Source organism: Aulostomus chinensis, chromosome 9 (genome assembly GCF_037954235.1).
Source record: "Aulostomus chinensis isolate RoL2024-O1b breed Wild chromosome 9, RoL_Achi_v1.0, whole genome shotgun sequence".
NCBI classification, from domain to species: domain Eukaryota; kingdom Metazoa; phylum Chordata; class Actinopteri; order Syngnathiformes; family Aulostomidae; genus Aulostomus; species Aulostomus chinensis.
Genome location: NC_141328.1, coordinates 1439546 through 1450420, shown reverse-complemented (window position 1 = coordinate 1450420; position 10875 = coordinate 1439546). Strand labels below are relative to the sequence as shown.

The following is a 10875-nucleotide window of genomic DNA, read 5'->3' as shown; positions in this document are numbered from 1 at the left end:
ATAAATTCTAACCCTCCTCCATGACTGCTGGGGATGAAGAGCCGCTCCTTCTTATTGCAATCGCTGCCATGTCACGTGACCTAAAACCTCCAAATGAGGGCCAGACATTTGACTGGAAATACAGGACATACATGTTTAATTGCATTTTATTTAGTTCTATATTTATGTTCATATAGTTGTACATATTTATATAAAACTGAAATGGCTCAGTGCAGTGCTGCTGTCCACCTGGTGTGTGTGTGTGTGTGTGTGTGTGTGTGTATTCTTTTTAGTTTTAGTTCAGTTTTTAGTACCTTCCACCATCTGATGTCACCAGAGGTCCCCCGTGTCCCCATCTATAATTTAGCAGGAATATCGCTGACATGATTGTTGTAGTTGGACGTTTTGAACATCCTTGCTGGTTGAGAACCAGGACTCATCCTCACTTTGATTTATAAATGAGTTTCAGTGAGTGGGTCAGTGTGTAGGCCTGAAAGTGAGCGACCAACAAGTGCTCAACGATGTTTTTAGTCAATGAATACGAACAGAAGTTACACAGTAGTGACGCCACTCAGGTGATTTGAACTTGAGCACATAAACTGTAACATACAGGTCTGTGCCGTGAACATTTCTCGAGTCATTTATTGCCCCTAAATGTCCCATCATTTTCAATCACCTCGGACACTGGAATTCTAGTGGTTTTTAACCACCAGGGCTATTAGCAATCATAGCTGCACTGTTGTGGCTGTGGCATTAATTTGAGATGTGAAGTGTTCAGATTAATTCGGGTAAATCAGCAGATAGTGTTTTAAAAAAATTGCAACGGTTAAACAATAAATGAATTGTTTAAGTAAACCCAAAGACTTTTGTCCCCACAAACCGCCTGCGTGCTCAGATGAACGACATTTCCTGCGGTCCCTGAACGCAGCATGATGGCGCAGAAGGACCAGAGTTGAGCCACAGCTCCGCTTCCACCGCTCGGACTCGTCATACGTCCGGTGAGGACAAGCACCGGTAAGTTGATTGTGAGGGCGCGTTTGGGAAGCTCGGGTCCTCCCAGCCGAACACCGGCCCGTGGCGTGAGGAGCTGCTTGTGAACGCCGGGGTGAAGCTTGAACATCAAACTAACGGGTCCGGTGTCGCGTGACTCATAGAACGTTTAGGCTGCGTAGTAAAATGGCTGCCGTGAATCACATTAACGGGCCTCTGGAAATTCGAGACGTGCTGGAAGTTGGTCTGCTGGACAGAAGTTGTTAGCATGTTGGCCGTGTTGTTGTCGCGAGCTTGACAGAGTGGCGACATGAGTGTGTGTGTGTGTGTGTGTGGGGGGGGGGGGTAGCATTGTGTGTGCCACAGTCAGGCGTTAGCTAGCAGCTCTGTAAACATGAACGTCACTGAGTTTGGAGAAGGTTCCCCTCCTCAAACAGGGTTAGCCGTTAGCCCGCCGTTAGCCGGGACCACCGACGGGAGCCCTGAGTCATGACCAGGAACCAGCTCATTAAATCTCTCCTGCAGTCACACCTGAAGTCACTGCGTCATGACGTCACGTTTCTGTGACCATGAGGTCACCTGTCTCATCTGAAACGTTAATCCAGTGTTGAGTTGTGACGAACGTGGTGATGACATCACGCAGGAGGCAGACTCAGTCCACCGGAGGTCACGCAGATAAAAATGGTGGATTACAGAGCCACGGTAACACGACAGATATTTGTATTATAGTCGTGATAAATGTATCGGAGTAAAAGTACTACTTTGCCCCTGAAATGTTGTAACAGGGAAATGTTGTATGTTTTTGCCTGTCTGATGAATCTCTCCCTCTCTCTCTCTCTCTCTAATGTGTATATATATATATATATATATATATATATATTACACACACACATATATATGTACATACATATATACATGAACGTGCTGCTGTCGTGCGCTGCGTTCCAGGGATCTCAGGCTCTGACACCCTTCACTACGACTCAGATCCTAGTATCAAATGCAGTATCAATGCAGTATCAAATGCAGTACTGTAACCATGCAGGTCCACCAGCCGCTGGTTTCTTCTGTCAGTCCCCAGTGAACGCGGTCAGACGGACTCCTGCTGAGCTGCATTGAAGAGGCTCCACCTGGAATCTCTGCTTATCAAAGACTTTGATAAACGCACCAGCAGCTTTTAAGAGACTGAGGAGATAAACAAGTGACCGCTATGATGTGGGTCATGTGACTGTCGACGGGCTGCTGACATCATCAGTGTTGATTAGCTCTCTTCCTCTCAAGCGGTGACGCACACAGCAGAAGGTGTGCTCTCTTGGTTCTCAGGTTTCTCCCATTTCTCCCTGTTAAAGGTTTTCTATGGAGTTTCTCCTCGGTCGATGTGAGGCTCTGAGGCTGTTGTTATGATGCCATGAAGCCTGGAGACAAACTGCCTTGCCTTAGACCTGATCCAGGTTCTGGTGGTGATTCATTTGGTTCTTCCAGTCAGTGTGATGGCAGAGTTTCTGTTTACCGTAGTTGAGGCTGTTGTTTGCAGATACACTGCTTCCCAAATACAGACATAAACCCTCTCATCAGCTGCTTCCAGGAATAGAACCCAGCTCGCTCCAACCATCCTGCAGCGCCCAGGACTGACGGCTCCCAGGCCTTCTGTCCTGAATAGAACTGCTGTCATGCCTGGGGCTCCAGGAGTGCTTCCCTTCTACACGATGAAAGGAAGAATATTGTGTGTGTGTGTGGGGGGGGGGGGGCTGGTGGGTCACAGTGGTCCCCACACACACATACTAGCCTCCCCTCCCTCATGTCCTTGGTGGCTCCTCAGGTGCAGGTCTGGGTCTGGGCAGGCCTGGGTCGGGGCAGCACCGCTCTGGTAGCCAGGTGGGCATTGTTGGAGCCCTGATTGGAAGGTATGGAAGGTGTGCTGGTCACAAGCGTGACTCTCACCTGCGCGTCCAGAGCAGCAGAGGCGCTCCGAGCTCTGCAAAGAGGCTTGGAGGGATCGTGAAGGGAACTGTGGACGCTGCTGAAGGGTTCTAAAACTGTACTCATGGTACAAGTGAAGCTCTCCTTTCAAAGCCAGATGTTGAATCTAGATGTTGCTGATGTGACGTCACTGAGTGATAGCAGGTTTTTTCTCTGTCCAGTTTGGTCATGACACAGACGTGCGACGATGTCACTGGCGCTGAGGACGCTGATTGGTCCGAACCCCTGACGACCTCCTGAGATGATTCTCCCATGACCTCAGTCGTGTTTCTGCTACGCCGCCTCTTCCTGTTTGTTTACTGCCGTCATCTCTTCTTCTATGGTGCTTTGGTCAGAGGATTTCTGGAAGGATGGCAGGAAGTTCTGTGTTTGGGGAGGTGGGCTGGACTCTGCACCTCCACCAGTTACTCATGAGTGACCAGAGGGGGGGTTGTACCCCCCCAGCTTCAGGCCGCAGGATTCTAGGTGTTCTCTCTAACACCCCCCACCCCCACCCCCTTCCCTGGAAATGGATCCTGGTTTATTTATAGTGGGGTGTCTCTGGGGGTGAGGAGGTGGTCAGATCTCAGCTACGTTCCACTCTGTTGTGTCAGTTGTGCAGTGAGGGGAGGAGCTGGTCAGGTGGTGAGGAACGCAGCAGCTTCGTTGCTTTTGCTGCGAGGAGTTTGCAAGAATGTTGATGTGCTGCTGTATTTTTGTGTAACTATGATGCTGTCATCATAACTGGTTCGGTCAGGGTTGTGATCTGAGGACCTTCTGGTTGGTGTGTTGTAGATGTAAACGGCGCCCTGAGCACAACCAGCCGACCCTGAGACGTCATGGACAGAGGCCAGATGGAGAAGCCCGTCTTACAGACGCAACCGTCCACCCTGCCTTTTTTCGACACAGCCCACGCCTTCAACCTGCTACGAGGAATCCACGAGCTCCGCGCAGAGCGCAAGTTTTTCGATGTGACTCTGTGTGCCGAGGGTCGCGAGTTCCACTGTCACCGTACCGTGCTGGCGGCGGCCAGCACCTACTTCCGGGCCATGTTTGCTGGGACACTGAGGGAGAGTGTCATGGACCGAGTGGTTCTCCATGAGGTGTCTGCTGAGCTCTTAGGTCTACTGGTGGACTTCTGCTACACGGGCCGGGTCACTGTGACGCAGGACAATGTGGACCTGCTGCTGAAGACAGCCGACCTGTTCCAGTTCCCGTCGGTCAAAGAGGCGTGCTGCGCCTTCCTGGAACAACGGCTGGATGTCTCCAACTGCTTGGAGATTCAGGACTTTGCAGAGGCCTACGCTTGCCGAGAGCTGGCAGCCAGTGCGCGCCGCTTTGTCCTCAAAAACATCATGGAGCTGGCGAAAGGGACAGACTTTGAGCGGTTGCCGTGGAAACGCCTCCTTGAGTTTGTGTCAGACGATGAGCTGTGTGTGGACAAAGAGGAGACGGTGTATCAGATTGCCGTGCGCTGGGTGAAGGCAGACCTGAAGCGGAGGCTACACTACTGGCCCGAGCTGCTCCAGCAGGTCCGGCTCCCCTTCGTCAGGAGGTTCTTCCTGCTGGCTCATGTGGAGAGTGACCCGCTGGTCTACCTGTCACCCACCTGCCTTCGCATGGTGAACGAAGCCCGCAGCTTCCAGTCCTGTGAGTACGACCGCCACGACCGGCCCTGCCACCGCATGCGACCACGGCCGTCCACGGGGTTGGCGGAGATCCTGGTGGTGGTGGGGGGCTGCGACCAGGACTGTGACGAGCTGGTCACCGTGGACTGTTACAACCCTCAGACGGGCCAGTGGCGCTACCTGGCCGAGTTCCCCGACCACCTGGGAGGAGGCTACAGCATCGCTGCCCTCGGAAACGACATGTATGTCACAGGTATGTTGGTTTGTACCCTCCAGACATGTTCTGACCCACCAGAGCCGTAGTACCAGAGCTGCAGTCGAGCTCCCACAGGGAGCCGCTGATCTGCTCATCATGTTCACGAGGGCTGCAGCCATTAGTCGACGTTGTCGACCAAAATCGATAATAGCAACAGTCGACAATGAATTCCATCGTCGACTGTTGTCGCCAGACACGTTTTTCCAACAGAGTGAGGCGTCTCTCTTGATTATGATCTCTGCTGAGAGTCGCTCATGCGCAGTAGCGTCTCTGTCTCTGAGCGGGAACATACAGGAACGCGGCGTCAACATCAGGTACGCGCACCAAAACTTCTAAAGTTTGGGAGCATTTCAGCCTGGATACGGAGAATAAAAAGTCTACTAGCAAAGGTTGCTAAGCAGACCTTGGTGTCATGGCGGCGATGCAGGAACATTTAAAGAAGCCCGTCGGGCAGCTGAACGAAGCGCAGTCTGACTCTCCTCGGTGAGATTCAAGTGACATTCAAGCAGGACGGTTTTTAGGACACCTTGGACATTTTAGAAGCGTGTTTTCACTGTAAAAGAGAGATCTGGCTTTGACATTGTTATTTAATTTTTGTACGAATCCGCAGTGTTCAATAAAAGATGTGTTATTCATTGAACCATCTTTCTTGTGTTTATTATCATTTGCCACATAATTAAATCAACTTCATGCTAGATTTAAGAAAAAATTAATAATTATCCAATGAGTCGACTAATCGCTTCAATAGTCGGTGACTAGTCGACTGTTAAGAGTCGTTAGTTGCAGTCCGACTGTCCACCAACGTTCCCACGCCACGTTTAAGGGTGTGATGCTAACGGTGTAACAGCAACGTTTCTGTTCATCTCAGTTGAACATGTTGACAATATTTCGCCCGTATCTGAGCTGTTAGCGAGTTCCCAGACGTCAGATGTGAGGTTGTGGTGCGTTCGTGGCGAGGTTGTTGCTGTGATTATGGGATGGTAGTTCAGGGAATGAGTTCCTGCCTCAAAAGGTTCCTTCATGTTCTTCTGCTCTCCTCCTGAGGAACCCAGCAGCGACTGTTGGTAGTCAGTAGATTTCCACTCCCGCTGCTTATAAATAAACTGTGGGCTCGTTTGTTGTGGCGTGAGTGTAAATCAGTCCGAGCACTTGTTGTGCTGCCAGGACTGAGCCGTGTCATCGTCCTCATCCTCAGCAGGGCCGGCCCGGAGGGAGGAACTCACCTGTCACAGCGTGTGACTCCTGCAGGATTCTGATAACATCCCATAAATTTAGCAGCATTAGCGCGCCGCCTCGTTAGCAGAAATAACAGCAGTAGCATGTGATTGCATCATGTTTACTGACAGATTTTATTACCTTCAATAAGTCACTGACTGATCCGGTTATTCATATATTTAGTAGCAGGACTTCTAAAATTAAAGTACTTGAAGCACTGAAGGTGTTTAAGTTCCACCGGGTTCAAGATGTAACCGTTTAACACTCAGCTGAGCGACGGTCAACACCGAATAAACACTGCAAGCTCTTGGTAGAAGTACTACAAAGATACACGCTAGATTAACCCTGAACAAACTGAGTACGTTTGATTATTTATGTGCTTCAGAGCTGAAGGGTTCGTGAGCACCATGACGATGATGTCAGAGTGCGTGTCAACCTACACCCAGCTAGTTCTGATGGTCACCAGGGTGCTGCTGGTGCTGCTGGTTCTGCCTGCTATAGACGGTCCACACTGGTTTCACTCTGGTGCTTCTTTAAGTTGAACTCATCAAGAAAAGGAAACAAAGTCCTGTATGTTGAGAGAAGAATGAATATTAAATCAACAGGAAGTAAATGTAGAAGTATCCTGTGTACTAGTACTAGACTCCTGGGCTGGTTTACTCGCATGGTAATGTGAGGTAGTTGTGCTGGTACCTGATGATGCTGACTACTCTGATATCAACTGTAGAAGAAAGTCTCATTCTCGTGTCATTCCCATATTTAGATGCTAACGGGGGGTATTTTTTGAGATGTGGGAGTACTCTCTCCAGGCTTGGATACCTCTGCAGCAGCTCAGTACTTTGTAGTATTTGACTGACATGCTGCAGACCTGCACCTCCAGTGATGAGCGAGATCCAGTATTGAACCGATCACGTGTGTCAGTGTGTGTTCACATGAATGTAGTAATACTGCGTCCAGCACCAGCACCTGGTACTGATGCTGACCTCGTCCTGGTGTCCCTCAGGTGGCTCTGATGGCTCCCGCCTCTACGATGGCGTCTGGCGCTACAAGTCCAGCGTGAACGAGTGGACGGAGGTGTCCCCCATGCTGAAAGCCCGTGAGTACCACAGTTCATGTGTTCTGAAGGGTCAGCTCTACGTGGTGGCGTCCGACAGCACCGAGCGCTACGATCACGCTGTGGACTGCTGGGAGGCCCTGCCCCCCATGCTGCACCCCATGGACAACTGCTCCACCACCACCTGCAACGGCCGCCTCTACGCCATAGGCTGCCTGACGGGGGAGGACACTATGGCTGTCCAGAGCTACGACGCCGACACCAACCGCTGGTCCCTGGTCAACTGTGGTCAGCTGCCACCCTGGTCCTTCACGCCCAAAACCGTCACCATCAGCGGCCTCATCTTCTTCGTCAGGTCAGGAGGAAACGGATGTTGTCATTTGTCACGTAGACCAATGCGCTTGTGAGCTGCTTTTAGGAGCAGAAATCAATAATCAATTATCAGGAATTAATGATGACAAAACACAATGAAGCCTCCAGCCGGCGTCACCAACGCAGCGCCCAACACTCCAAATATACCTGAGCAGACGGGGGCGTGTCCTCCGCCCTGTAGCCATCCATCCATCAGTCCGTCTCTGTTCATCTGGAACATTCTTGTCCATGTCCATGTAGACGTAGCGCGTGAATGAAATGATAGAAATATGAATGTGGATGGAGGTATCGAATCAAGTTGTTTATGTTAATGTTGAGGATGATGGTTCATTGAAAAGTGTGTGTGTGTTTTTCAGGGATGACTCAGCTGAGGTTGATGTTTATAACCCTCAGAAGAACGAGTGGGACAAGATCAATCCGATGACTCAGGTGTGTGTCTGAAAGCCCCAGAATCTGAATCTATAAACACCAAGCAGTTGTGATGTCAGAGAGTTCAGTGTGATGCAGCTGCACGTGTGCGCTCGCCCTTGTGTCCATTTCACCATGTATCCCTCCATTTACCACCTGTGTGGTCAGGTCCACGTGGGGGGCAGCGTGGCGGCGCTGGGCGGTAAGCTGTACGTGTCCGGTGGCTATGACAACACGTTTGAGCTGTCTGACGTGGTGGAGGCCTACGACCTGAGCAGCCGCTCCTGGACTCTGGCCGGACGACTTCCTCAGCCCACCTTCTGGCACGGCAGCGTCAGCATCTTCCGTCAGTTCATGCCTCAGGTGTCCAGCGCGTTCGAACCCACCGACATACCTGAGAGCAACGCCATTCACCTGCACCGGCACCAGCGTCAGCAGGCGCTTCACAACCTCAACAACAATCTCAACCAGAACCAGGAGGTGAACCCCCAGCACTGAGGCTGAGGAGCTGACGAGGACGGCGAAGGTCCTGCGTCCCTCCTCCCTGTGACGTTACCTCATCAGTGTGGGCCGGTGCTGACCCATGGGACGGGCGGCCTCAGGACCCGGCGGTCCGGGTCACCACACTGGTGAACCTCCTGCACTTTTCTCCTGTAGAATTCAAGTATTCTGTTGATTACCGTGTCGTACAACACACACACACACACACACACACACACACACACACACACACACACACACACACACACTCTATAAATGCATCATTTTGTTGCCTCAAGTCAGAAGCATGTCAGCTGGGCTCTGGGCTTCCTGTGTCAGTGGCACTTCCTGTCTGAACTCCTGCAGTACCAGAACCAGAACCAGAACTTTCCCTTTGACACAGACTACAGGCGGTTACATGTAGCTGTTGCACTGTTAGCATTCTGACCCAACATGCAACCTGTCAATCATCATCACGTTTCCAGGTGGTGTCCCACTGTGGATGTAAACGCGATGATGATTGACAGGTGTCTGCCGCCACAATTGGTTGCCATAACCTGGACCTCCAGGTGTCGTTGGTGCCAAAAGTCCAGGAAATTCCCTCAAGATTTTCATGACAAATGCAACTAAAGACGATGAGACAGAAGGTTGTAGAAGCCCCGCCCACCACTATTGGAGCCCAAGGTGATCTGGGGGAGTGGCCGAGGGCAGTTCCCCCTCCCTCCTCCAGGTGGAACCATAGCTGTGTGCAGGTCCCGGGTGTGATGTCCCGCCCATCCTCCACCAGCTGGGTCACCAGTCCTGCCGTGGTGGTCGTGGGGGGGTTGCGGGTCGGCGGGATGAGGATGCATCACTAGTCTTTGCATGAGATGTGGTCCTGATGACATCATCAGTCTGTGACCTCCAGCTCTCACCGGATTGGTTCGTATCTGGGATGAGGGTCCGTTCCTCTACATCTGAGCTGGAGGTCCATCTGGGGCAACCCAGCACAGGTGGAGGGGCCACATCTCCAGGCGGGCCTGGGACGCCTCCACATCCCCTGGCATCTGGTCTGCGTGGCCGGAGCTGAGCTGCTGCCGCCACGATCCGGCGCCGGCTCCTCCTCCTGGTTTCATGTGTCAGTCACTTCTCAGTGTAAAATTCAGACATTTATGAGGTCAGAAAGCGTAAAGTGTGTTTACATTCCTAAAGCAGTCCTTGTTGCCCCCTGCCAGGACCCGGACGGCAGCAGGTCCATGACAGTCACGCGCCGGCTCCGCCTCCATAAGCGCCGTTCAAACGTGCATGAAGTGTTTGGTTTTACCTTTTTTTTGAGTATTTATGGTTGTGTTCTGTCTTGTGTGTTTATTTATGGCGTACAGTGTTGTGGGTCGCCAACGGTGAGGCTTGGCCTTCACAACTGGAAGTGCAGAAGAATCTCACTCGGCTTTAAATGACTCTTGCTTTCGTACTAATACTGTTACCGTGGCAACAATCATGCGGCATCGTTCACTTAGTTTTCATACCAGTGTGCTGTGGGTTGGTTGAGTGATGACCTTCTGACTAGTTCTGTTTGATGTTTACAGCGTGGCTCCGTAGGCGCAGTCGGACTTTGCTCTGCTGAATCACTGTAGGTCCTCAGGCAGCGGTGACTCCCGAGGCTGAAAACACAAGAATGCATTACGTTTTTTATGAAGAGCAGAAGTCAGAAGCCTAAAATAAAGTTGTATTTTAAACCTACAAACCTGTGGAGTGTTTTAGTTTGGACAAAGGAGGTTCTGATGTCTCCGCTGCCTCCAGGAGTTCATTCGGGAACAGACGTTGCCTCCATTCTCCTCGAAGACGCTCAGCCTCCTCGTACTTCTACGTGGATCTGCTGAAGTAGTACTTCACCCCAACATTTGCCTTTCCAGTACTAACACAGGTGTTTTCATTGTGCTTAGACATTTTCCCTCCAGCTCGTCCAGCTGCAGCTGGTCTCAGACAGGTGTACGGAGAACTTCCCACCTCCCGTCACTAGATGGCACCATGGGAGTGCCGGCGCCATCTTGGACCGAAGGGTTTTGTCAGTTCTCCAAAAGCTCCGGTGAAGGTGTTCCAGGAAGACATCGACTGAACACTGATATCCTGAAGTTCACTGAGACTTCCTGTCACCAAGCCAAACTTTTGTGGTCTCACTGAGGATTCCGGTTCCAAACCGGACCAAGAAAAAAACGGAACTTCAAGGACTCCTGGAGGGGATGGGTCATGGTTCTGCTGCGCAAGAGCAACAACTGGTTGATGAGGAAATGGCGTGGTGACATCAGCAGTCGTGTTCTCACCCCACCAATCCTGGCCTGCATAACTCATCAGTCCTCAAAGGGGTCAGAGACCTGGTTCTGGGTCAGACAGGTCCTGGTAGGTCAGCGCTGGTTCAGCTCAGTTTCTAAACCTCATACGGGTGGAAACCCCGTTCTGAAAAACCCATAAATGTTACTTGTCTGGTTTCATGACAAACGAGAACCTTAGAACAGCGGATAGATGGACTGATGTCATCATGCCCCTGGCATATACTCATG

General features: G+C 51.2%; 1 protein-coding gene and 1 long non-coding RNA gene across 4 annotated transcripts; one reads left to right on the top strand and one right to left on the bottom strand.

Annotated features, from left to right (window-relative positions):
* Positions 1-752: 752 nt before the first annotated feature.
* Positions 753-10068, top strand: klhl21 (kelch-like family member 21). Of its 3 annotated transcripts, XM_086212990.1 has the most exons (7): positions 753-767; positions 875-993; positions 3721-4806; positions 7028-7120; positions 7289-7433; positions 7807-7879; positions 8027-10068. In XM_086212990.1, exons 3-7 carry the CDS (start codon positions 3765-3767, stop codon positions 8354-8356), a joined length of 1683 nt encoding a protein of 560 aa, XP_086069116.1. In that variant the 5' UTR covers positions 753-767; positions 875-993; positions 3721-3764; the 3' UTR covers positions 8357-10068. The 3 variants fall into 3 exon arrangements, with proteins under 3 accessions (XP_086069116.1, XP_086069114.1, XP_086069115.1); XM_086212988.1 differs by lacking the exon at positions 753-767 and having other exon boundaries at positions 7028-7433; positions 8027-10067; XM_086212989.1 differs by lacking the exons at positions 753-767; positions 875-993 and adding an exon at positions 1354-1671 and having other exon boundaries at positions 7028-7433; positions 8027-10067.
* LOC147255330 (uncharacterized) lies at positions 6051-10763 on the bottom strand. The gene is made up of 3 exons (XR_015117790.1): positions 10063-10763; positions 7598-9978; positions 6051-7486 (listed from the first exon to the last, which is right to left on the bottom strand). It is a non-coding gene; the product is annotated as an uncharacterized LOC147255330 (long non-coding RNA).
* Positions 10764-10875: the final 112 nt, after the last annotated feature.

What these genes read in the sequence shown, in the direction of transcription:
- klhl21 (XM_086212988.1), top strand. Translation starts at nt 3,765, where the DNA reads ATGGACAGAGGCCAGATGGAGAAGCCCGTCTTACAGACGCAACCGTCC. An exon ending in GGCCTCATCTTCTTCGTCAG is followed by an intron (nt 7,434 to 7,806) that starts GTCAGGAGGAAA and finishes TGTGTTTTTCAG; the next exon opens with GGATGACTCAGCTGAGGTTG. An exon ending in AGATCAATCCGATGACTCAG is followed by an intron (nt 7,880 to 8,026) that starts GTGTGTGTCTGA and finishes CTGTGTGGTCAG; the next exon opens with GTCCACGTGGGGGGCAGCGT.